Source organism: Plecotus auritus, assembly GCF_963455305.1.
Source record: "Plecotus auritus genome assembly, chromosome: X".
NCBI classification, from domain to species: Eukaryota; Metazoa; Chordata; class Mammalia; order Chiroptera; family Vespertilionidae; genus Plecotus; species Plecotus auritus.
The window spans coordinates 99,021,983-99,049,467 of record NC_137784.1 but is presented as its reverse complement, the minus strand read 5'-3'; the positions used below and the strand labels follow the sequence as shown (position 1 = coordinate 99,049,467).

At 39.7% G+C, this 27,485-nt stretch overlaps 2 protein-coding genes and 1 long non-coding RNA gene across 4 annotated transcripts in view; 2 read left to right on the top strand and 1 right to left on the bottom strand.

Annotated features, from left to right (window-relative positions):
• The window catches only part of TMEM255A (transmembrane protein 255A), a 60,373-nt gene extending 57,341 nt beyond the window's left edge, over positions 1-3,032 (top strand). The window contains exon 10 of one of the 2 annotated variants that reach the window (XM_080652377.1): positions 644-3,032. In XM_080652377.1, the coding sequence (XP_080508503.1) occupies positions 644-802 (159 nt within the window). In that variant the 3' untranslated portion in view covers positions 803-3,032. The remainder of the gene's footprint in view (positions 1-643) is intronic. The other variant, XM_080652378.1, reaches the window with a different exon arrangement.
• Positions 3,033-4,872: 1,840 nt separating this feature from the next.
• Positions 4,873-12,378, bottom strand: ZBTB33 (zinc finger and BTB domain containing 33). The gene is made up of 2 exons (XM_080652376.1): positions 12,059-12,378; positions 4,873-8,365 (listed from the first exon to the last, which is right to left on the bottom strand). Exon 2 carries the CDS (start codon positions 8,361-8,363, stop codon positions 6,348-6,350), a length of 2,016 nt encoding a protein of 671 aa, XP_080508502.1. The 5' UTR covers positions 8,364-8,365; positions 12,059-12,378; the 3' UTR covers positions 4,873-6,347.
• On the top strand, positions 11,202-27,009 carry LOC308239622. Its single transcript, XR_013959752.1, has 4 exons — positions 11,202-11,553; positions 12,092-12,378; positions 24,121-24,246; positions 25,729-27,009. It is a non-coding gene; the product is annotated as an uncharacterized lncRNA (long non-coding RNA).
• Positions 27,010-27,485: the final 476 nt, after the last annotated feature.

The following is a 27,485-nucleotide window of genomic DNA, read 5'->3' as shown; positions in this document are numbered from 1 at the left end:
AAAAGGTTGCGGGTTCAATTCCCAGTCAGGGCACATACCTGAGTTGCGGGTTTTTGATCCTTGGTCAGGGTGCATACGGGAGGCAACTGATCGATGTTTCTCTCATATCAATGTTTCTCTCTCTCCCTTCCTTTCTCTCTAAAACTCAATAAAACATATCCGTGGGTGAGGATTAAAAAAAAAAAGACTACAGATCCAAGAAAGCCATTTAACCTCTCTGACCTTACTTTTTGTTTTATGAGATAGGCTCTGTGATATATTCTTATAGCAAAGTCTTCCCCTTGTATTAGTGACAACATCAAATGTTCTTAAGGCCCAAACTACCTTTTTGAAGACTAGTTGGGATGCTATTGAAGATAGCTATTGATGCATAGCTCAGAGAGAGGTATTGAAGGCTTGAGTTACAAACATGGAAAAGGGGTTCAACAAGAGGGGTAGGAGCAGTCCAAGATATCTCTGCATGAGCTTCACAGCTTGAGTGACCAAGAGAAAGTGAGACCAGCCCAGCTTCATGCCCCTCATTAACTTTGTGGTTTTAGCTCTTTGTTGTTCCAAACAGAAACAAATTTCATTTTTAAATAACTGACTTTGGGGAATTAAACCTCACTGCCCAAACTGATGTTGTTTTATTTTCGTTACACAGCATTCTGGTATCTTTCCACCCTCGCCTCCCTCTGGACTTTCTGATGAGCCCCAGTCTGCCTCTCCTTCACCCAGCTACATGTGGTCCTCCAGTGCACCACCCCGTTACTCTCCACCCTACTACCCGCCTTTTGAAAAGCCACCACCTTACAGCCCCTAGAGGAATGTCTGCTGGCTATTGGGATTATTGTGGCTTTTGTATTTCTGCTTTAGTGGAAGTGTATAGGGTACACAATTTCAAGTGTGATTCTTATGCATAGTTTCAAGTTTTACAACAGCCTGCCAGGCTAGGGAAAGATAGGAATGAAGCTTGTTATCAGTGCCGAACAGGGGTGGCTAGGCTGAACCCAGGACTTCCATGAAGAACAGTGCACATGCTCTAAGCAAGGCTGGGAAGCCAGCCCAGCAAGAAGCTTGTCATGTTTGGACCTGTATTACCCTATGGCTCTGCCTCTGTATTCAGCTAAAGTGTGGTTGTCATCTGTTTCATTTTATGTAAATGGAGTGTTGTCCTCAAGCCCTTGGCAGATTGCCACCCTAGTACCTCGGTTGAAGTACCTGGCTTATAGGCCCTATCTTTCCCTACTACTAAAGTCAGTTCCTAAGGAAAATTTCCCAGATGATGGGGCTACACAGTAGTTCCAATACAGAGAGTTCTGACTAGGATTTAGTTTACTTGTGTCTGGATGTTGTAAAAAGCTGCCCATATCTTTTCCTTCTCTATGAGTATTGTAAAAATGGCTGTCGTGATCATTCAGCTCAGCTTTTGTTATTGGTACCTCCCAAAGGGAAAAGTGCAATATCCATTCAAGTAGTGGGGAACAGGGTTGATAGTTCTAGAAGCACTGAAATACATAGAGAGCAACATGTGAGATATTTTAAGGAGATCTGTTATACATCTGATAACTTAGGAGACAGTGGTTCTACTACATGTTGCAGTATCACAAAATACATTTGCTACAAATATAAATCTTATGGTTAAATTCAGAATTAAAATGCTAGATTAGGTTCTTGGGTCGTGACATGAATTGTTACTAATCTTTGTGACTATTTAATCTTCAAATATTGTGCTTCAACCCTAGCAAACCGCACGTATCCTGCACCCTACCCCAAAAGATCATCTGTTTTAATGCTACTGCTCTTATTGGTCCCGTTTCTGTTGAGACCAATTATGACAGTGTTCAAGATTATGAAAGTGTTACAATGCCGCTTTAAATCTGCAAAACCTCAAATGTAGCCAACTTGACAAATTATTGTGTTATTGTAGATTAAAAATCCATCTGGCACATTGTGGTAGGTATTTGTACAGTTCTTTTAATTAGGCATAGCTTTAAACCATCAACCTGATGGATTTAACACTTTGGCACTCATGCCTTCACTTCAAAACAAACACTTTCATTGCAATCTTATGTTAACCTGAGGATTGATTTAAAAAAAGATCGATAACCCTAGACTTGTATCATGTAAAAATACAGGGGCTATAGGAGGGTACCTAATTAGACAGTTCTGCAAACAGAACACATACTGGAAATTTTTCCAGCCAATTTAGCTACCTCCTGACTTGATGGATTAGAGGTAGCAGGCAAATGCTGGTGCTCCCATCTACCTTGCAGACACCTAGCCATCAAGAATTATCAAGGCACAACAAGTGCACTCACTGTCCACAGTAAATGTTTGCAAGACATTCAGTTTAATTTTCAGCACCATGAATGATGTCTCATCCAGATTTCAAATCTGAAAAACTATAATCTTTTTGTTATATAAAATTACTATTATTTTCTATAATTCTGAGCACATTAAAATTCTATTGGATTTCAAAAAGGAACTAATAACCAATTGACTTACAATGCAAGTATCAACTTGTAATATTCAATGAAATATTTTGCTATTACACTTTACCTTTTGCTTTAGTGAATATGTATTTAATTTTTTAAAGGCATCATTACACAGTATATCCTACATTTATCACATTTCTTAGTGTTAAGATTCTATGACTCATTTCTATGTATTTTTCTTACTTTACAAAATAACTTGAAACAGTACAGATTTTGTAACACTTAATTTGAGCAGCTTCTTTTTTATTACATCAAATTACATGAAGTGCATGTTACCTTAAAAGATTAATATTTGCTGCTTTACTCTTTTGCAAAACATTTGCTGTAATGAAGGAATTTGTATTTCCAATATGTACCTTAACTGCATTTTGTAATCTTTACTGCTTTATTCCTAATTCTGCTTTAAAGTATTGAACTGGGCATGAAATATTAAAATATTAATCCAGAACCTATAAACTGGATGCTGCTTAAAATCTTTATCACTGCCATGTTGGAAATCCTGACTGCTTTTGTGATGTTTCAAATTAATAAAATTATCCTCCTCCTTATCCACTTACATACGTCCTCATGGAATCTACAAAGGGTGTCACAAATGTTCTAAAGCAGTGATTTTCAACCCATGTGCCACAAGAATTTTTAAAACATGCAGTACCTATTTAGTCAGGGACACTGACCTCTTTTCCCTTAGATTGTCAAATAAAAAAACTGACAACAGCTAACACACTACCTGTCCAGTGTGAATGAACCAAAATTATACCTATTTTTTTGTCAGATTGGCACAGAATTTTAATAATTAGTTTATGTGTGGCATGAGATGAAAAAGGTTGAAAATTGTTGCTCTAAAGTGACAGACAGCAACCGACTCACTTTTGACTCTCAGGGTTCAAGATACATTGGGCATGCAAATAACCAATGTATAAAACCTAATGAAGAATTCTGTCTTGCTGTCATCAGATATATAGCTCCAATCTCCTGCTACAAAAAATTGAAAAAACAACAGAATATAAAGGTCTATATAACTTCTGAAAGATAGTCTTGTAAAAAAATGCACTCAAAAATCACAAAACGTTTTATTTTTGCCATATGAATCTACGAACTAATATCAGATAACAGTTGAAATGTAGAACTTAAAAGTCATGATAGGGAAGATTGTACAAGTATGAATATTACAGCATTAGGTGAAAATGAACAAGGTTTCATATGATTGACAGAGGTGAGGAAGCCAATGCTGTTGAATAGCAATTAATTTTTTAGAATATGCATGCCTTGACCATACAAAATACCTTGGGTCATTTTTACCATTTGTTTTATCTTTTTTGGTACAATAGGAAACAATGCAGCATTAATTCCTCATAGTAGTTGCATGTGGGGAATAATTACCACCAAAATGATAATGATCATTTAAACATTTTTGCTTAGTTTGAGCAGTTCCACTTTCTGACATCTTAACAAATTGCTATTTCAAATAGTTCCCATCTAGAATATTTATGGGTAATTTATCCCAGAACCAAATTTGAAGCCAACTTGAAAGAAAAAGTGTTCAATAGCCAGAAAACTAAGTATAAAATAAGAAAACCCACAATAAGTTTTATATAATGTCTTGCTGCAGATTTCCAACCTAATAAATACTGGGAGTAAAGGGTTTTAACCCTTTACTAGAATATTCCACATGAATTCCAAACTTCAAATAAATTTCTAAAAAAACTGAAGACTCTGATATACATGCAAGTAAGAGTCTTCTGGCAAAAATACAATTTAATTTTCTGGTTTTCCTCCTCCCCCCAAACTCTGGAAAATACCTTCAGTAGGCACAGTTTAAATCTCAGACTCAGAATTTACATAAAGCACAGCAGAAGCAAAAAATAATATCCATATTACTCAGAATGGATAGTGTTCCATTATAGAATTCCTGGTTTGACATAATAGCCTGTAGAAAATACCAAGTTTTATGATGACAAACTAATTTACCGAGCACTTAAGTCTAAAAAGTCTGGAAGCCCTGCTGGCATCAGTATCACTCATACTTGTAGAGTAATTATGTCTAACTGGTGAAATATTTCAGAATACACCTATAGCCAAAGAGTAATGCTATCAACATCTACACAGAAAGGAAGTAAATATTGTGAATCCAGAGATCGCCGAGTCTTGAGTTATAAGGTAATTTAAAATTTTCCAAAGATTAGTTTACAAAATGGTTTTTGACAGTATAGACTCACAGAACAGAAAACAGATGTACGTCATTCTAAGCCTCGGTAAGCAACAGATTACTTTTTCTTTCTCCTTGTATTATTGCAAATACTGATGCCTGATACCCTCAGCTACTAACTTTAGAAACACTGAAACCATTATCTTTAAATCTAGTTTACCATTGGAAGAATGATGTATACATGAGAAATTACGATTAAAGCTTTATTTAAGTTTGAAGTCAAGAAATAGACTATTTTTAAAAATACATTGTTAAGGAGAAAGAAAATATGTTGAATTAAGAAATACTTAAGCAAAGTTACACATGACTAATAACTATGCACAACAATCTTTTTCAGTATCTATTAAAATTTTTTCTTTGCAAAGTCATTTACAGAAGTTCAACAAGTTAATCTTGTTGTAAATGCTAGGCTATATTTTCCAACCTGCTTCCTTTTAGTTTTAGCACTTCAATAAGTTTGACTTTATTTTCTAAATGTTTAAATATGTGTCATTTAAAAAGGAAGAAAGGTGGTATTTACTGGTCTCAAGATAAATGGGGATCAACAAGCCTATATTACATTCCATATATAGTTTCTGATTGCTATAACATTGCAGCAATTTGCAGATGGAATGGAACTTATTTTCGAAAGGGTAAAAACCTAAAAGGTCCTGCTGATAAGAAAGTACTAGATCACTGATTCAGCTATTTCAAATGAAAACTTCCTATTAGAGATTCTAAGTAATATGAACATTGAAAAATATATGCCAGTAGCCTCCTACCCAAAATATGTAGGAGTCTCATTTCTGGAACCTATCATGTATAAAGATTTATATAGAATTAAAGATTTATTTTGGTGGCTTGCATATTCAAAATTTGAAAATTTTCATGGGACTGTTTTTAACCATAATGAGCAAAAAGGCAATCTCCAATCACTTCTACTCTGCCTCTAACATGTAAGAGTAAAAATTCAAAAATAATGCAACAGAACTTTTCATCGCCTCCTGTATGCATTAGAGATTAGTATTTTTTTTTTACCACATAGCAAAGGTCCAGCCACCAAAGTCTTTTTCACTATGGCAATAAAAGCAAGATTTAAATCTAATTAGCTAAAACTAATTCTTCAGATGAGACTTGACTGCATGGCCATTTTCATGGAAGGAGGCAGGAGGTTGCTATCCATTTGGACTAGCAGAACACACAACCACGCGGAACCTTGTTTCAAAAATTTCCAGAACAACTTCAGAAGTTCTTGTTTACTTTTTATGCCATATACAAAACACAACACACATTTATAGTCTCAATATTAAGAAAATTGAGAATTGAGCAGTAAAGTGCTAACATAGAAGGGGAAAGTTTAAGATATACTAGGGTATGCTAAGAACTCCAGTTATCTTCAAAAAACATTCAGACTGCTTCAAATTCTATTCTGGAAACTATCTCTCCAAGCTTTTTTTGCCCCTTTTAAATGAGCTGATAGCTAACTATATAAACAGATACTTGGGGGTGGGACTTCTCAATCTCTACAAACTTTCAGAATAATTTGCTTCTAAAAATTATCAACAAATAATCCAACTAAACTACCTTCAGATGACGTGTCACATAAAATTTCTTAATTTGTTTTATAGGTCTTCTGAAAGCCCTGCCCCTTAATCCAAACCAAAACTTTGATATTTCAAAGGAGTTCAATAAGATTCTGGTATTATAAATTCAAACTCAGTACTGCCATCTGTTACATTCTGTTTAAAAATTGAATCATTTTCCTGCTGAATAAAAATATCTTCCCAAGTCATTGGCTTGTTCTGAGGAGTGGATGTGGTCCCTACTGGAGGTTCTTTCCCAGCATCAACCTTATATCCAATACCATCATCCTTCATTACAGGCACAGTGCCTGACCTATCAGAGAGGTATGCATATTGTCTGATCTGTAAAGACCTGCATGGATGTAAACGATAAAGCTTTGAGTCTCCAGAAGGATCTTGACTATGAACTGACTTTATGTGTGAAGACATAAATTGATAGTTGATGAAAGATTTGCCACAAGCCAAACATTGATATCTTCGCTCCCCTGTGTGGTGAATTTCATGCTTTGTGCGATACTCTGCAAGAGGAAATACCTTCTCACAGTAATGGCAAGGATACTTCTTTTCCCAAGAATGAATGTTAAAATGTCTCCGCAAGCTTGTCAGACAGACATATGACCTTTTGCATACAATACAGATATAATAGACCCTTCCATCTACTATTAACTCATAGTGATCATCATGTTTTACTTTCATACGTTTGTTTGCTGGCTCACTGCTAATTGTTTTTGGTATCTCATTCTCAAGTCTGGCTTCCCCTTCATCAGGGTCATCTTTGACAGGGATCACTATGTCATAAGTATCTTCACCAATATTTGCATAAACCTTGCAACCAGTTGACAAGCCTTCAATTTCAGTAGCTGTATCTAAAGTAATGATCTTCTGACCCTCCATTAGATGTTTTGATTCTAAACCTGGATCATTAGTGTTTCTAGTAATTATATCTGAAACTTTTAAAGAATTGGAAAGTGGCTCTTGCAGAAGTGTAGGGATCTGCATCTTCTGTACCAGTGATCCGTCAAAAGTGGTATTTTTGGGAGTATCAGCCTGTGGGACCAAAGATGTATTACTGACAGCCGAATCTGGACTGGAGCTAATAGTGTCGTCATCATCATCTATAATTTCCTCCTCCTCGTCGTCATTGGCCTTGTTTCCTTTCAAAACAGTACTGTTTGTCTGCTGATTCTGCACAAGTAAATTGATTGAAGGAGACATATGATTTGGAAGTGAAGGACTGACATTTGGTGGCGTAGTATGTGGTGCCTGATTTAACAAAATGATGTTAGGAGTCAGATGTGTCTGGGCGGAAGATACCAGCACTTTTTCACTTCCTTGTGTTTGGCTCAGAGTTGCCTGATTCACAGGAGTAGGAAGTTTCTGAGGAGGTGTGTTATTTGTTAAAGGGGGGGAGTTATTGCTAGCACAAGGTGCAACATCTGAAATAGCAACAGAGCCTGAATTAGGCTGGGCCTGTGCCACTGCACTGGTACTTGGCAAAGTCTCCTTTGCAGGCAGAATCTCAGAGCAGAAAATAACGTCGTCATCATCATCATCTGAATCAGTAACAATAATCTTTTTTGTCTCATAATCTTCAGCAGATAAGGAAAAAGACTCTGTTATAATAGGCATTATAGTTGCCCCATTATCTTGGGTTTCGTCTTTTGATTTTTGTACTTCAAGGTTCTTGTCACTAGAACCAGGAGGTAAGGTTTCTGAATTACCATCCTGAGCTGTACGTGAGATGCTTTTAACCTGTGACAATGGGACACCAAGCTCTGCTATAAACTTAACTCCTAACAACTGCCCTGATTTAATTAACTCATCAAGTAAATCTGATCTAACTCGAACAATTTTAGAACTATAGATATAATTGAGAATTTCTGCAAAGATCTCTGCTCTTATAAAGCTTAGTTCAACAACTTGCCCAGCAACTGAGAAGAGCTGATGGAAGTAAGTACTAGAAGCAGAAAGAATATTCCTGTGGGCCCGGAATTTTCGGTCTTCCACAATAACGGTAACATCACAGAAGAGTCCATGGCCACGTTGCTCATTCAAGGAGTTCAGCAGACTGCCAGAGTATTGAATGTCTGTAGCAGAAATCAGTTTTCTACTCTCCATGCCTATTAGAGAAAGGGAGAAGGTAGGGATGAAAGAAGATTAGGAAAGAAAAGCAAAAGTATTTTACCATTCAGAATTTTAGCTACAGCATCATTAAATACTTTGTTCAAGTTTTAACCAAAGTTTGGCATAACTTTTTGGCTTTTATATAAATTGTTCATATGGGTTGGGTTTTGGACCATGTGTCAGATCTCATGACTTCCCCCTGAGAAGAGACAAGCAAGTTTTAAACTGATCTGCAGATGTGAACAGTAATCTCTTCCTTTGCATCTCAAATACATGCATCACCACTAAGCAATTTTTAAATATTAGAATTAATTTTCTTAGTTCCAATTTTGTTTTCTCAAGAAGAGTCAAGAATTAATTTTTAGCTATCTTAAAACTTTTTAAAGAAAAATCTTCATCATGAACACATAAAAGTTATTTCACCTGTAAATGAATGATTTAAATGTCAGAAAAGCTTGCGGCCCGCAGGCCACAAGTTTGATAAGCTTGGTGTATACAAAACCAAGTCTGCAATATATACTCTTCCTAAATTTTAACTTATCTTTAAGAACATATTCAAAAACTACTCCCTGCAGCCAATGACTAAATCAGCATTTACAAGCACTGACAATTATTACCTCTAAACGTCCCACTATTCTTCTATTCTTATTTAAATTGTGATGCCTCATCAGGATAAACCAGTAAACACCTTTCTTATCCTTTCCTTTCTTCATTCCCTTCCTCCTTCCCCTCACCTCTCTTACAATCTCCAGAGGTGGAATGTTACAAAGAGTGCCAAATGAAATCAACAGATGCTACTATAAAAAGTAAGATAAAGGAAAAGTTTACCATTTCTTAATGCCTATTTGTACAAAAACATTTTGTTAGTAAAGAACTATGTGCATTGGTATGAGAACATTCTCACATCAAATGAGTTAGTGAAAATGAAAATAAGCTTATTGGAACAGTGGATATTGCTCAAGAAAAAATGGGGGGATGTCAGTAAATAGCGTCAGTAAAAAACATTTTTGCACATCTTAATAGATATTCCCAGTCACAATGATGCTGAGTTGTTAAAATACATAGGGTGTCCCCCCAAAATGTATATGAACACTTTGAATAATTATAAAGGCAATGGTTATTAAAATACATTTCATTTTCAAAATTGAGCTATCAGCTGTTAAATTATATATACATATTTCAGGGACACCCTATCCTATCCTATATAATAAAATCTAGATATACAAAAGCCAAGTGACCAGAATGACTGGAACAACCAGTCACTATGACGTGCACTGTGGCCGGCCAACCAGCCCGAACGGGGGCGGGGCTGGCCAGCTGGCCAACCTCCTGTGGCCCCTCCCCCAAACCAACCCCACCCCCGATCGCCCCCCTGACCATGATTGGGGGCAGGGCTGGCCAACCTCCCGTGGGCCCTCCCCCCAGCCAGCCCCAATCAGGGCGGGGCAGCTGGATCCCACCCATGCACGAATTCATGCACCGGGCCTCTAATCCTATAATAAAAGGCTAATATGCAAATTGACCGAATGGCGGAATGACCAGTTGTTATGACGCGCAGTGACCACCAGGGGGCAGATGCTCACTGTGCTCCCACAGGGGGAGTGCCGCACAGCCAGAAGCTGGCTCAAAGCTGGCAAGCAAAGCAGCGGTGGCAGGAGCCTCTCCTGCCTCCACGTCAGTCAGACATCCCTCAAGGGCTCCTGGACTGCAAGAGGATGCAGGCAGGGCTGAGGGACCCTCCCCACCCCAGTGCACAAATCTCATGAATTGGGCCTCTAGTATCTATAATTATAAAAGCATAATATGCTAATTAGACCAGACGTCCTTCCAGACGAACTTCCTGATGAAGCCAGGGCTACGAGGGAAGCCCAGGACCCGGGTGCCAGAGGCAGCCGGCGGGGGGGGGGGGGTGGGGGGGGGAAGGCCCACTCTTGCACGAAATTTCATGCATCGGGCCTCTAGTATAAATATATATAAACTAGTGGCCCGTTGCACAAAATTCATGCATGGGGGGGTGTCCCTCAGTCCAGCCTGCACCCTCTCCAATCTGGGACCCCTCCAGGGATGTCCGTCCAGCAGTCGGACATCTCTCTGGCAATCCAGGACCGCTGGCTCCTAACCGCTCACCTGCCTGCCAGCCTGATCACCCCTAATCACTCTGCCTGCTGGCCTGCTTGCCCCCAACTGCCCCCCCTGCCGGCCTTCTCACCCCCAACTTCCCCCCCTTGCCAGCCTGATCATCCCCAACTGCCCTCCCCTCCTGCCCCTAACCACCTCTGCCTGGGCCCCACCACCATGGCTTTGACCAAAAGGACGTCCAGAAGGTCTCCAGGTCTAATTAGCATGTTATCCTTTTATTAGTATAGATTAGCTGATAAGTACTTTTGGTAAAGAAATACTTTTATTGCTAATATTCTTTCCCTTTAGAATTACCAAAATAGCTAGCAGCTGTTAAAATGTGTATACATTTTTTGGGACACCCTGGACACATGGAAGACAGAGGCATCTCAAATATCTTCTCAATATTTCAAAATTATAGCTTAAAAAAAGTAAGTGAAGAGTCTAGAGATCAAGGACTTAAATCATCATCATCAGTAACAAAGCATTGCTTGTTAACAGTACCAAGGAATTCCAGGTTAGGCATTCATCAGAAAGGGTGACCTTTGGACAGCGAGCCAGCAACCAGGGCTTCAGAATATGGGGATTTCGAAAGAAGTCACTTTTCAGTGGATAGATGGGTTTTCTGAATAGGGTCCCACAATTTTTGTCATTTGCAAATGGTTTTTTTTCCAATGGAGGAATGCGTGAAGTGGGCATGTCCCGATGACACTGGGACTTGGTTTCATTTTGTTTAGGTTTTCTCTCCTCCCCGTTAGGGTGGGCCCAGGAACAGCACAAACCGGTCTGATTTGCGATCTGACTGTGGAAAAGCCATTCCGACCACTGGGAGAGAAATCCCTGACTGGGGGCGGGGGGGTGGAGGGGAGGGCAAGTGATGGTGGAAAAGCGAGAAACGACATCTGCCGCAAGGGAGTGAAACAAACCGACACGCGGCTCCCAACAGCAGCTGAACCCCATCTTCCTTCCTCCACCCCCCCTTCTCCATTTGCACCCAGCTGGCTGCAACCAAGGTTTTTAACCCCCTTTCACGCGAAAGGGCAGCGTTTCGCAAATACAGACAGAGGTAGGATCAGCACAGTGAAAGCGGGGGTAATAAGGCTAGCTGGGGAAAGTAGAAGGTGGCGAAGAGGAGGGTGGGGGTGCTGGGAGGGGATAAGGCCGAGCAGGCGGCATTGTTATGCCCTGGGAAGGGGACAGAAGGGGAGGATGGGCCCGGCAGAAAGGCTCTAAAACAAAGTAGGGACAAGGAGCAGAAAAAGAGGCACAAAAAGGCAGGTTATGGGGCAAGGAAAACGCCAAGTGGGCCTCTGTGGAAGGCTTCCCACGCTCCGGGCCTACCCGCGGCACCCGCAGCCCTCGGGCCCCTGACGGCGAAGAGGACCGCACCGCGGCCTTCCCGGGTCGCCCCCTCCTTCACTCCAGGGCCCACACAAAGAAAGGGCCGGAGGAGCGAAGCCTCCAACTCGGCCGCTTCCTGGTTCAAGTGAGGAGGAAGCAGACGCAGGCGCGGCCGGGGACGGAGGAAGCAGAGCGGCCCTAGCCGCTCCCCGGCCAGGCCGGCTCTTTACCTGCTTTTCCGCGTCGCTACTTCTTCTCCTCAGGCCGCGCCGACGGGTGGGAGTCCTCCAACAACAAGAGGCCAGACTCCGCGGCGATTCCGCTCCTTCTTTAAACGTCGCTCCAGTCTTGGGCGACGTCGACGCGGCTGCCGCCTCCTGCCGCCACCGCTGCAACCGCTGCCCCAGGTCCGCCGACAGAGGGCACCGCGCGTAGGCGAAGCGCTGGAGTCGAAGGCGCCTTCCACCTCCGAGTGCACTCGGGTCTTTCCGGAAGGGTCCCGGCTCCAGGCGGGCGGCTCTGGCTCCTCTCTCTGTCTTCGGCTCCTTCCGTAAGTGGGCAGAGGAAGCCTGGGAAGTCCTTGGAAGGTTCGGCCCTTTCCGGAGGGCGAAAGGGTGGGAAAAAGGAAAGGGAAAGATAGGGTAATGTAGTCTTGAGGAGCCTTAAGCATGCAAGGGAAGCTAGAAGCTTTCATCTAAATTCAGTTTAATCATCTAGGGCGTAAAAACTTTGAGAGGCTATCCGGGTTTCATTTCTTCAGCAAGTTTGGAACTGCTCTATTAGCCTGTTTCTTAGATAATAAAAACCACCTTGAAATATAATCTGAATAAATAAAATTAAATAGATTTCATCAACTTAATGATAATTCAAGTTGTAGGGTAATAACTACATTACAGTAACTATTCTTAAGAAATAAATCTAGTGTCAGGACAAGTACTAGCTTCTTAATTGACTACTAAATGATGCAGTACTTGTAATTCCTTCATTTCAACTGTCGTTTACTGACCACATTGTTTTATCTGTACCAAATCTTATGCTAGGTTCTGTGGAATACAAACAGGAATAAGCCAAGTCTCTATCTTTTCAAAGAGCTCAGTAGATAGACACCAAACGTGGACCAAAGTGTTTGTACAAGGTATAGAACACAGAGAAGGGAATAGCATATTGAATGCTAACATTTGAGCTGAGCTGTACCTTGAATGATGAATAATAACACTTGCATTATTAATTTATTATTTTTATTTACATAGCATTTCCTCCTCAGAGGGCTTTAGTGTCAGTTGCATAGTAGGTGTTCAGTAATTGTTTAATGAATGAATAAATGAGTCGTGGTAATTTTTTTTTAATCCTCACCCGAGGATATTTTTCCATTGGTTTATAGAGAGAGTGGGAGGGGGAGAGACAGAGAGAAAAACATCGATGTGAGAGAGATACATCAATTGGTTGCCTCCTGCACACACCTCAACCAGGGCCCTGGGCCAGAGAGGAGCCTGCAACCAAGATACATGTCCTTGACTGGAATTGAACCCGGGGGGGGCCCTTCAGTCCACAGGCTGATGCTCTATCCACTGAGCCAAACCGGCTACGGATAGTTGTGGTAATTTTTAAAAAATCCTCTCATAATACACTTCCAACTGAGTACCATGATGAAGGAAGCAACAGGACTGGTGTTTGGAGAGTAAAATATTTCCCTTTAGGTTGGTTAATGATCATATTCAACTAAGGAACCAAAATAGTAGTTTTTTTTTCTTTGACAATGAAAGGACTCATGGGTATAATTTTCTTTTTAAAAAATATGTATAGGATAGTATTGCATCTGTTTCCAAAAACTTGAATTTGCACCTATTTATCTTTCAGTCGGAATCTCTGTGCTTCTTTCCTACAAAAACCTTACTGAAAATATCCATCAGGCTAAAACAGATCTAACTATATCTAATTTTCTTCAACATGAAATCAGACAAGAATATCACCATCTATCCATCCCCAATCTATTCTACATTCTCCTCAATAAAGTAAAGCCACATAGTAAAGCATCAAAGTAGTGTAATACAGTTGTATTTTCACATGGAAATAAGAAAGTCACATGAAATTACTCCATTACTTCTCCAAGATTTTATATTGTAGGAAAACAAACTATGTGGGACTTACTACATCACTAGAGGCCTGGTGCATGGATTCATGCACCAGTGGGGTCTCTCGGCCTGGCCTGTGGGGATCAGGCTGAAACCAGCAATCCAACATCCCCCGAGGGGTCCTGGATTGTGAGTGGGCGCAGGCCAGGCTGAGGGACCCCACTGGTGCACAAATCTGTGCACTGGGCCTCTAGTATGCATGTAAGATCTTTGGTTAATTTTATCCCCCCTCCCCCCTCCCCCTTCCCTCTGAGATTCATTAGTCTGTTCCATGTTTCCATGCCTGTGCATTGAGCACCTGACCCCTGGTGGTCAGTGTGCATCATAGCAAAAGGTCGAACGGTTGGACACTTAGCATATTAGCCTTTTATATATATAGACTGGTTTTGTTAAACTAGGACTTAAAATTATAAAAGTTTCAATGTTTAATATAAATAAATTTCATGGGAAGTAGGAGTGTGTTGTTATAAAAGAAAGTAAAACAGATAGTATTTTCCTGGCAACTGAGTACTTAACAAAATTAGTTAGCAGATTAATAACCATTTTTTAATTTTATTTTTTAATATTTTTTATTGTTTAAAGTATTACATATATTAGTACATATATCTCATTTTTCCCCCATTGACCTTGCCCCAGCCTCCCCTACCCCTGTCGCATGTCCTCATCCCACCCCCCAGTGTCTTTTGTCCATTGGTGTGCTTATATGCATACATACAAGTCCTTTGATCTATTTGTGCCCCTTCCTAACACTCCCCAGCCTTCCCGCTATAATTTGACAGTCTGTTCAGTGCTTTACTGCCTCTGTATCTATCTTTTTATTCATCAGGTTATAATGTTCTTTATTTTCCATAAATGAGTGAGATCATGTGGTATTTTTCTTTCATTGCCTGGCTTATTTCACTTAACATAATACTCTCCATCTCCATCCGTGCTGCTACAAATGGTAAGAATTCCTTCTTTTTTATAGCAGCTTAGTGTAGATGTACCATAGTTTTCGAATCCACTCATCTGCTGTTGGGCATTTAGGCTGTTTCCAAATCTTAGCTATGGTGAATTGTGCTGCTATGAACATAGGGGTGCATATATCCTTTCTGATTGGTGTTTCTAGTTTCTTGGGATATAATCATAGAAGTGGGATTACTGGGTCAAATGGGAGCGCCATTTTTAGTTTTTTGAGGAAACTCCATACTGTTCTCCACAGTGGCTGCACCGGTCTGCATTCCCACCAGCAGTGCATGAGGGTTCCTTTTTCGCTGCATCCTCGCCAGCACTTGTCGTTTGTTGATTTGTTGATGTTGCCATTCTAACAGGTGTGAGATGGTACTGCATTGTCGTTTTGATTTGCATCTCTCTGGTGATTAGTGACTTTGAGCATGTTTTCTTATGTCTCTTAGCCTTCCTTCTGTCTTCTTTCGATAAGATTCTATTTAGGTCTGTTGTCCATTTTTTTTTAATGGATCATTTATCTTCCTTTTATTAAGTTGTATAAGTTCCCTGTAGATGTTGGAGATTTAACCTTTATCAGTGATAACATTTGCAAATATGTTCTCCCATACAGTGGTCTTTCTTGTTGTTTTGTTGATGGCTTCTTTTGCTGTGCTAAAGCTTTTTATTTTGATGTAGTCCCATTTGTTTATTTTCTCTTTAGCTTCCATTGCCCTAGGAGTGGTATGGGTGAAGAAATTGCTTCAGCATATGTCTAAGATTTCTCTGCCTGTGGATTCCTCTAGTATTTTTATGGTTTCCCGTCTTATGTTTAAGTCCTGTATCCATTTTGAGTTTATTTTTGTGTATGGTGTAAGTTGGTGGTCTAGTTTCATTTTTTGCATGTATCTGTCCAATTTTCCCAACACCATTTATTGAAGAGACTGTCTTGACTCCATTGTATGTTCATGCCTCCTTTGTCAAATATTAATTGAGCATAGTGGTTTGGATCGATATCTGGATTCTCTATTCTATTTCATTGATCTATATGTCTGTTCTTGTGCCAGTACCAGACTGTTTTGAGAACAATGGCTTTGTAATACAGCTAGAAATCTGGTATTGAGATCCCACCTACTTTATTCTTCTTTCTCAGGATTGCTGCAGCTATTGGCGGTCTCTTTTTATTCCAGATGAATTTTTGGAGAGTTCTTTCTAGGTCTGTGAAATATGCTGTTGGTATTTTAATGGGGAGTGCATTGAATCTATAGATTGCTTTGGGTAGTATGGACATTTTAATGATGTTGATTCTACCAATCCATGAACATGGTATGTTCTTCCATCTGTTTACGTCTTCCTCTATCTCTTTTTTCAGTGTCCTATAGTTTTCCACGTATAGGTCTTTTACCTCCTTAGTTAAGTTTATTCCTAGGTATTTTAATTTTTTTTGGTGCAATGGTAAGTGGGATTGCTATTTTAGTCTCTCTTTCTGTAAGTTCACTATTGGTGTATAGAAATGCCATAGATTTCTTGGTGTTAATTTTGTATCCTGCTACATTGCCAAATTCATTTATTAAGTCTATTAATTTTTTGATGGAGTCTTTCAGGTCTTTTATGTACAATATCATGTCATCTGCAAATAAGGACAGCTTTACTTCTTCTTTTCCAATTTGGATGCCTTTTATTTCTTCTTCTTGTCTAATTGCAATGGCTAATACTTCCAGTACTATGTCAAACAGGAGTGGTGAGAGTGGGCATCCCTGTCTTGTTCCTGTTCTTAGGGGAAATGGTTTTAGTTTTTGCCCATTGAGTATGATGTTACCTGTGGGTTTATCATATATGGCTTTTATTATATTGAGGTCTGATCCTTCTATTCCCACCTTGTTGAGAGTTTTTATCAAGAAAGGGTGTTGGATTTTGTCAAATGCTTTTTCTGCATCAATTGATATGACTATGTGATTTTTATCTCTCAATTTGTTTATGTGATGTATCACGTTTATTGATTTGCAGATATTGTACCATCCTTGCATCCCTGGGATAAATCCTACTTGGTCATGGTGTATGATCTTTCTGATGTAGTGCTGGATCCGATTTGCTAGGATTTTGTTGAGGATTTTGGCATCTATGTTCATGAGGGATATTGGCCTGCAATTCTCTTTCATTGTGTTGTCTTTATCTAGTTTTGGTATTAGGATGATTTTGGAGAGACAGAGAAAGGGAGAGGGGGGAGGAAGAGGGAAAGGAACAGGGAGAGGAAGGGAAGGAAGAAGGGAGAGAGGGAAGGAGGGAGGGAGGGAGGGAAGGAGAGAGGGAGGGAAGAAGGGAGGGAGGGGGAGAGAGAGAGAGAGAGAGAGAGAGAGAGAGAGAGAGAGAGAGAGAAACATCCATGTGAGAAATACCTACCTGTACGCTCCCTACTGTGGCTTGAGCCCAAAAACTGGGCATGTGTCCTGACTGGGAATCAAACCAGAGACCCTTCTGTGCATGGGACGTTGCTCAAATAACTGATCCAGACTGACTGTCCAGGGTGAGTTTTATAAGTTCTTTATAATTTTTTTAAAATATATTTTATTGATTTTTTACAGAGAGGAAGAGAGAGGGATAGAGAGTTAGAAACATCGGTGATAGAGAAACATCGATCAGCTGCCTCCTGCACACCTCCTACTGGGGATGTGCCCACAACCAAGGTACATGCCCTTTTTAATCCATTTTGAGTTAACTTTTGTACACGGGACAAACTGTAATCTAGTTTTATTCTTTTGTGGGTAGCTTTCCAATTTCCCAGCGCCATTTATTGAAGAGGCTTTCTTTTCTCCAGTGTGTGTTTCTGGCTCCTTTGTTGAAAATTATCTTCCCATATACATGTGGTTTTATTTCTGGGCTCTTAATTCTGTTCCATTGAGCTGTGTGCCTGGTTTTCTGCCAATACCATGCTGTTTTGATTATTGTAGTTCTATAGTATAATTTGAAGTCAGGTAGTGTGATACCTCCGGCTTTGTTCTTTTTTCCTTAGGATTGCTTTGCTATTAAGGGTCTCTTATGGTTCCATACAAATCTGATGATTTTTTTTGTTCTATTCCTTTAAAAAATGACACTGGGATTTTGTTGGGGATTGCATTAAATCTGTATATTGCTTTGGGTAATATGGCCATTTTAACTGTTTATTCTTCCAGTCCATGAATACGGAATATCTTTCTATTTCATGTGTCTTTTTCAATCTCTTTTAATAATGCTTTGTAGTTTTCAGTATATAGGTATTTCACTCCTTTGTTAGGTTTATTCCTAGGTATTTTATTCTTTTGATTGCAATGGAGAAAGGAATTTTTCATTTCTTTTTCTGAAGTTTCTTTCTTAGTATACAGGAAAGCAGTGGATTTTTGTACATTGATTTTGTAACCTGCAACTTTACTGGATTTGTTTATTACTTCTAATAGATTTTTGGTGGAGTCTTTAGGTTTTCTATGTACAGAATCATGTCATCTGCAAAAAATGACACTTTTACTTCTTCCTTCCCAATTTCGATGCCTTTTATTTTTTTCTCTTACCTTATTGCTCTGGCTAGGACTTCCAAAACTATGTTGAATAAGAGTGGTGAGAGTGGGCATCCTTGTCTTATTCCTGATTTTAGAGGAAAAGCTTTCAGTTTTTCACCATTGAGTATGATGTTGGCTTAAGGTTTGTCATATATAACCTTTATTATGTTGAGGTACTTACTTCTATACCTATTTTATTGAGTGTTTTAATCATAAATGGATGTTGCATCCTATCAAATGCTTTTTCTGCTTCTAGTGATAAGATCATATGATTTTTATCCTTTCTTTTGTTAATGTCTATACATTAATTGATTTACATATGTTGAACCATCCTTGTGGCCCTGGAATGAACCCCACTTGATTGTGATGTATTATTTTGTAAGTAGTGTTGTATTCAATTTGCTAATATTTTGTTTAGGATATTTTGCATCTGTATTCATCAGAGATATTGGTCTGTAGTTTTCTTTTTTTGTCTTATCTACCAGGTTTTGGTATCAGGGTTATCTTGGCCTCATAAAATGTGTTAGGAAGCATTGCCTCTTCTTCAGTTTTTTGGAAGAGTTTGAGAAGGATAGGTTTCAACTCTTCTTTGAATGTTTAGTAGAATGAAGCCACCTGGTCCTGGACTTTTACTTTTTGGGAGATTTTTGATGGTTGTTTCTATTTCCTCACTGCTGATCAGTCTATTTAGATTTTTCACTTCTTCATGATTCAGTCTAGGAAGGTTATATATTTCTAGGAACTTATCCATTTCTTCTAGGTTATTGAATTTGGTGGCATATAGTCTTTCATAATATTCTAATATGATCCTTTATATATCAACTAGAGGCTCTGTGCATGAAATTCGTGCATGGGGGTGTCCCTCAGCCTGGCCTGCACCCTCTCCAATCTGGGACCCCTCAGGGGATGTCTGACTGCTGGTTTAAATCAGCAGTCAGACATCCCTCTCACAATCCAGGACTGCTGACTCCTAACGGCTTGATTGCCTGTCTCTGCCTGATTGCCCCTAACCGCTTCTGCCTGCCGGCCTGATTGCCCCCTAACTGCTCCCCTGCCAGCCTGATTGACACCTAACTGCTCCCCTGCTGGCTTAATTGCACCCAACTGCCCTCCCCTGCCGGCGTGATGGCCCCCAACTGCCCTCCCCTGCTGGCCTGATCTCACCCCCAACTGCCCTCCCCTGGGGCCTGATCGCCCCCAACTGCCCTCCCCTGCAGGCCTGGTTGCCCCCAACTGCCCTCCCCTTCTGGCCTGCTCGCCCCCAATTGCTGTCCCCTGACATTCTGATGGCCGCCAACTGCCCTCCCCTACCAGCCTGATCTTGCCCCCAACTGCCCTCCCCTGCCAGCCTGATGGCCCCCAACTGCCTTCCCTTGCTGGCCCAATCGCCCCCAACTGCCCTCCCCTGCCAGCCCGATCACCTGCAACTGCCCTCCCCTGCCTGCCTGATTGCCCCCAACTGTCCTCCCCTGCCGGCCATCTTGTGGTGGCCATCTTGTGATGGCCAACTTGTGGCAGCCATCTTGTGATGACGTGAGGGCGTCACATGAGGGTGTGAGGACCACCTAGGCTTTTATTAGTATGGATGATATCTGTGGTGACTTTTCTCTCATTTCTAATTTTGTTTATATGGTCTCTTCTCTTTTTTCCTTAGTGAGTCTACCCAGGGATTTGTCCATTTTATTAATCTTTTCAAAGAAATAGCTCTTTGTTGTATTAATTTTTGTATAGTTTTTTTTCTCTATTGCATTTAATTCTGCTCTAATTTTTATTATTTCATTTCTTCTGCTGACTTTGGGTTGCTTTTTTCTTTCTTTCTCTAGTTCTTTAAGATGTAATGTTAGGTTGTTTACTTGGTTTTTTTTTGTGTGTGTTTCTTGAGATAGGCCTGTAATTATATAAACTTTCCTCTTATTACTGTTTTTGTTGCATCCCAGAAGTTATGATATGTCATATTGTCATTCTTGTTTATCTCTATGTAGCTTTTGATCTCACCTTTTATTTCTTCTTTGACCCAGTCATTTTTAGTAGTATGTTGTTTAATCTCCACATGTTTGTTGGTTTCTTTACTTCCCTTTTGCAATTGATTTGTAATTTCAAAGCATTGTGGTCAGAGAATATGCTTGCTATATTTTAAGTTTTCTTGAATTTGTTGAAGGTAGTTTTGTGACCCAAAATATGGTCTATCTTGAGAATGTTCCATGTACACTGGAGAAGAGTGTATATGATTTTCTGGGATGAAAGGTTCTGTAAATGTCAGTTATGTCCATTTGATCTAATGTGTTGATCAATCTTTATTGATTTTCATTTGGATGATCTGTCTAGAGCTGTCAATGGAGTCTTAAGGTCCCCAACTATGATTGTGTTTTGGTCTGTTTCTCCCTTTAGTTCTGTTAAGTAGTTACTTTATATATTTTGGTGCTCCCTGATTAGGTACATATATATTGAGAAGTATTATGTCTTCTTGATGTAGTGTTCAGTCATATGGCTTTTATCCTCTTTTAAATGTGGTGCATCATGTTTATTAATTTGCAGATATTGTACCAACTTTTTATCTCCTGAAAAAATCCACCTGATCATGGTGTATGATCTTTATGTGTTGTTAATATTTTGTTGAGGATTTTAGCATCTATGTTCATCAGGGATATTAGTCTATAATTTTCTTTCTTTGTAGTAGCTATCTTGTTTTGGAATTAGGATAATGCTGGCCTCATAAAATGAGCTTGGGAGTCTTCCCTCCTCTTGAATTTTTGGGAATAGTTTGATTGTTTTACTTAGTATGCCTTTAGGTTCTTTGTTCCCAGTGCCTATCATGGTTCCTGACATAAGTGTTTGAATGAATGAATTTATTTGTAACAACAAATGGTACAGCAAAAGCATATGTATCTGCTCAAAGGTATTATGTTTAGAGGTAAATTTTAAAAAATCATAACGTGTTTTAATTTGCAGATTAAGATACAAAAGGAATTTTTTTGTTAATCCTCACCCGAGGATATTTTTCCAGTGATTTTTAGAGAGAGTGGAAGGGAAGAGGGGAAGGGGGAGAAAGAGAGAGAGAAACATCAATGCAAGAGAGACACATTGATCGCTTGCCTCACGCACCTGCCCTGACCGGGGCTAGGGAATTGAACCTGCAACCCAGATACATGCTTTTGATCAGGAATTGAACCTGGAACCCTTTGATGCCCGGGCCAATGCTCTACCCATAGAGCAACACCAGCCAGGGCCAAAAGGAAATTTTTAAAGAGCCAAAAAGAAGGAAAGGAAGAAACACAGATGGCCAAGATTTTATCTTTAATTGTAATGGGAAATATAAAATATATATAAACGTACAGAGCATAGTGTAATGATCACCCATGTACACGTCACCCTGCTTGAAAAATTATCAACTTGTGGGAAGTTGCCATGGCCCAATTAATTTTGAAACAAATCTCAGATATCATTGCATTTAAAACAATTCAGCATGTTCCTTTAAAAGATATTCTTTCTTCTTAAAACATAACCACAATACCATTACAGTGCCTTAAAAATGGTAACAGTAATTCTTCAATTCTTATCTCACTCCATTTTTATTTTTGTTGTTTTCTAGCCTGGCAGTTTCACATGATATAGACAACATGAAGAAAACCAGGTTTGACTGCTTCTTTTCAATGATCCATTAAGCTGGAATATTAATCAGGGGACCATCTCCTTCCTTTTGCTTCCAGCAGCACTAAAAGGTTCACTTTTAGTGTAATCATCAAGAACCAGGGTCCTCTCAAGGATGTTGAATGAAACAAATACACATTTGAAGGTGTCATGGTCACTTCAGAGCTGGGGAAGGCGCAACAATATTGCTCCTGTGGTGGGGGAAGGGAGAAGACTGTCTTTCTAGCCCTGTGGAATTTCCTCTTGAGTTTCTTGAAGCAGCAGGACCTTTGGATCAGAATGGTTCCCCTCTGGTCTTCACAAAAATGGATGGCAGTGAACAGAATTTGGAGCATACTAGATGAATGTCTGGATGTCACTTTACCATAAATATCTATGAGTAGTTTCTTAGGAAAATTCCTTTAGAGTCCAGGATTGTATCTAACCTCTTTAGCATGAGTGGAGCTCTGCCTCTACTTGCAACACAATGCTCTGTCAGTAGAGATTTACCCAGCCTCGTTTTGCACATGTATGTATCCAAGAAGTGCAGGGCTTATTTGTAGTGACTCAGGGATCTCACCTCAAGAAGAGGCCTCATCTTATCCTTCAGCAATTCCTATTTATACACTACCAGCCCCACTTGGTACGCAAAAACATGTATGCAAAGAATTCACATCTTTATTGAAAATACAAAAACATGCCCTATAAAACACAATGCATGGATTTTTTCATTTATTCAATTCATTTAATAGGGAATTGGTAAACTTCTCTTGATGATGTGCTATGAAGAATCTGAATCTGGCAGAAAAATACTTTGGAAAACTGTCAGAATACACATACCTTGGAAGATAAGGACTCCAAAATGAATGCTGAGACAGGGACCCATGCTAGGTCAAAGTCAAGCCAAAGGAAAGCACGGATGAGGAGGCAAGGACAGACAAGGCATGAATGGCATGGGAGACATGGGTATTCTAGGCAGCAATGGCACCAGAGTACCTAACTCCAATTGGGATCCAGAATAAAAATGTCATTATAGGGTCCATCCAAGATTATGATGACAGAGTGACCCATAGTAAATGAGACATATTTTTGAGAACATCTCTGATGTCTCCCAACACTTGGCCCTTCTATACTTAAACTGAATCTTCAATCAGAGGGAAAAAGGGGATTGATTTAGTATATTGAACGATTAATATAAAAAAACACAGCATGCAAATCTATATGCTATTGAGATTTTAAATCGCAATGGGAGAAGCTATTTCTTTATTGCTAAAATATCTTAGGAAAGTTAATACTGTGCTCTCTAATTTCAGCTCACCCTTTGTGAGAGTGAACTATGTGCCAAGTTCTGGACTAGGCTTATTGCTTTGTTTCTATCCTCCCACTTTTAATATTCTTTAATTATTTTCCAGGTTTTAGATGCAAGACTAACTAGTGAATTGCACTGTGTCTTTACTGTTAATACTTTGCCTGGTAGCAGGCAGGATAAAGAAATATTAGCATCCTGAAAGCAGCCTATCAGCTTTCCAGCTGTTCCGCTACCTCCTCACTAGAGAAAGTGTCACTCTGGTGACAGGGGGAGCTGGGCATGGTAAAACCTCAACCCCTTTCAAAGTCATACTGAGAGAACCAGTCCCCTCTTTGAAAAGGCCATTTTCATCCTTGTTGGGGAGCACAAGAGACTTGGTTGGAAAGTTGTAAGGAGGACATTCTGATAAAAGGGAAGTATATGGAAGGCCACCTGCCCTGTTATCAGAATTCCAACTTAGGGGAGTGTTGAAGGTGGCGCCCCTAATTACTCCTTGACCTTTCCAAACAAGTCTGTGTATGTGCAGACCCCCAGGTGTTTACTGGAATCCTTATGTTTAATCCCTGGATGCCCTTGCCTAGAGTACAATGTAAACACGTGTGTCCTCCCAAGATTACTCACCCTACTGATTGCACCTAAAGATAAAAATTCCAATAAAGGCCTAAAGAGGCAGGCAATAGAGGCTGCCCTGGCCACTAGAGCCAGGTTCCCCTTAGCCCTCTCTTTCACAGTCAAACTGTGTCTGATTAATCCGTTCATCTGTCATTCAGGGGCTCCTGGTCAGCCCCAGCAAGGTGGTGGCCTGTGTGAGGAAATGAAAGTGAGGACCAAGGAATGCAACAAGACATGGCAGAACCCTCAAAAATGAAGAGGAAGGAAACGAAAGTAACTGCACAGTAAGTCATTGGAGCCCGCTTGGGATTTTCAAGTTCGAGGGCATTGTTTTTCAGCTAAGATTTCACGGTGGGACAGCAACTGTCCACTGAGTAACATCTCTGTTACTTAAAAAATTATTAAAAGCAAATGGTGCCTATAATTTATAATCCTTGGTTCCCTGATGATGGAACATTAAATGTTGATCTCTGGGAACAAGTAAGCAGGAATTTAAAGAGAAATCAGGCTCAGGGAAAAGGAGTGCCTTTGTCATCTTTAACTATGTGGGCTCTTTGAGCTGCACTATGCCCACTTCATATTGAGGATCAAAGGCCTAGAGAATGCTAGGAGGATTTACCACTGCCCCCTCCTCCTGAAGTAGAGCCTGTAAAGCCTGTAGTACCTAAGGCCCCTAATCCTCCATCTCCTGTGTGGGAAGGCTCAAAAAGAAAAAATATGGGAAATAATCATTTGAACCCCTCAAGTCTTTTTCCTAGGAGGATTAGACTTGTATAAATGCCCTCCAGCAGGCTGCAGAAATAGCATGGGGGGCACTCCCATTTTTATAAAAAAAAAATTATACTTTAACATTAAAGCCACTGAAAGCCAATGAGTTATCCCTGTTACAAAATTTGCCAAGAAAATGCCTTAGGTAATAGTAATTGGCTTTAAAATCTCAAAGTTGTTAAGGCAAAATAAATATAACTAAAATGAAGGATATATGATAAAGCTTTTTCAGTGGTAATTATATATGCCTAAACATAGTTTTCCAAAGTGTTTGGTAACTTAAAACTTTAGAGTTTGCTTAATTAAATAGTAAAAATTATTAAATATCTAGGTATTTTTTAATAACAGTATACTGAAATATTAATTCATCTGATTTGCCTCATATGGAGAATCTAGAGGATGGATTTGAATCTATTAATGAATATCTTGTATTTTATTTGAAATATCTCTTAAAATGTGAATGTATTGCTAATCTGAGGAATGTTCATTACTTACATGTCACCTAAAACTTAAGGTTTCTAAGGGTTAAGAATTCTAACTAATTAGAAAGAAATTATAGCTTTGGTATAATAAAGCATGAGGCATGGAGATACATTTTGAAGGAAAAAGAAAGTGGATTCTAAAGCTGGTTATTTCTGGAAGTTGTAAGGTTTCTGAAGAAAGATTTGTGAAAGTTGTAGAATTTTGTGAAGAGAAATACAGAAAGGAAATTGTATAAATGACAGACCAGTAAGCCAAGACAAGTAGAATAGGGAAATTGAGAGGGTTGAATAGCAATTTGGAGCCATCTAGTAAATCCTATCTTCCTTAAACCAAGGACTTTAATTTTTTAAAATCGGAATTATCATTTTCAATCCTCTGTAGAATGGTACTTTATCTCAATAACCCCATCTCAGAAACCACAAGTCTTGTGGCAAGATGTGGACACTAATAACTGGATAGGACCAATGAACTATTAACATGGGGGATAGGATATGCGTGTGTTTCTACTCCCACAGGGCCACTGTAGATTCCACCTCGCCTGATTAAACCCTGCCATGGCATAGCATGGGATCGATCCTCTTCTAGAAATGAAGAGTCTGAGCCTGGGGACTCTGCAACCACGAACGATGTGCCTTTCCCAGACCCACACAGCCCCTGGAATAACATGGGGGATAATGAAGAAGCTGACAGCAGAGGCTGAGCAATTATTGGAGCGTACTCACACTCCATGCATTCCAGATAACTAACCATTGCTCTTTTTTTATAGTCTGTAAAATTGGAACGCCAACAGTAAATGCTCCTTGAGGACCCTGGCATTCCAAAGCAGAAAGTTTACCACCTCCCTCTGTCTTCTACATTCAGCAAAACAAAAAAGGGAGAGATGTGGGAGCACAAGAGACTTGGTTGGAAAGTTGTAAGGAGGACATTCTGATAAAATAGGACATTCTGCCCTACTTATGAGAATTCCAACTTAGGGGAGATTTTGGGGAATGTCAAAGCTGGCACCTCTAATAACTCCTTGACCTTTCCAAACAAGTCTGTGTATGTGCAGACCCCCGGGTGTTTACTGGAATCCTTATGTTTAATCCCTGGATGCCCTTGCCTAGAGTACAATGTAAACACATGTGTCCTCCCAAGATTACTCACCCTACTGATTATTGCTAAAGATAAAAATTCCAATAAAGGCCTAACGAGGCAGGCAATAGAGGCTGCCCTGGCCACTAGAGCCAGGAGCCCCTTAGCCCTCTCTTTCATAGTCAAACTGTGTCTGAGTAATCTGTTCATCTGTTGTTCAGGGGCTGCATGTCAAAGTTGCATCCCACAACAAATATTTTTGTGGCCCAGCCCATGTAATGGTATGTAAAAAACATTTTAATAAAAATTTCATAACTTAATTTTTACAATATCCTGTTATACATAATTACTAATAACAAACTACAACGTTCACTAATGACTAATTACTATAATTGTGTTGCATTCATTTCCCTTACATGGCTTACACGCAAGCGCACCATTTCCACTAATACTAGCAGCGAATATTTTAGCAGCCAATTAGTCTTGGACTGACTTGTGTAGTGTGCACAATAGGAAATATTTTGCTTTCAGAGAACAAGAAAAATAGGTTTATTTGTGTTATGCTTATTTGTGCAGTTATTCAGTGTCTGATAAGTTAATGTTCAAGGAAAAAATATTAATTTTTTATTAAAATGTTCTATTATTTTATGTTAATGATTACTCATTTATTTCAACCCTTTGTATTCAGCATGTCTCTATCGAAATAAACATATGTTTCTATGAAAATTGAAGCTTTTGTATTTTTGCAGCCCACATAAACTTAAACCTTGTTATTTGGCCCATGTTAGCCTTTGAGTTTGACATGCTTGTTCTTGGGAGTTAAAATGGTGGTCTGGCAAGGGGGCCAAGTATGTTTATCACTTGTCTTGCTGGGACATGAGAGTAGCTGAAGCTCTGAACACTGCTTTGGTATTTTAGCCTTTAATGCTAAGAAAAGTTTAGCCAAACTAGGTTCAAATTTATTAAAACTCAATTTCTGCCCAGCCAGGAGGGAAAGAGGCATACCATTGTCAATTTTGCATGTGCCTACCCTGGATTCAGGACACTGTTAGCTAACCTGAGTCTAGCTGCAGGTTCAGGATTCCAGATGGAAGGTGATGTTGCCTGGGATGGAGGCGTACCCTAGGTCCCTGCCATCCTTACTCCCCAACTAGGAGATCCCAATTCCATCACCAATTCCTAAGGCAAGGGAGTGGAA

What these genes read in the sequence shown, in the direction of transcription:
- ZBTB33 (XM_080652376.1), bottom strand. Translation starts at nt 8,363, where the DNA reads ATGGAGAGTAGAAAACTGATTTCTGCTACAGACATTCAATACTCTGGC.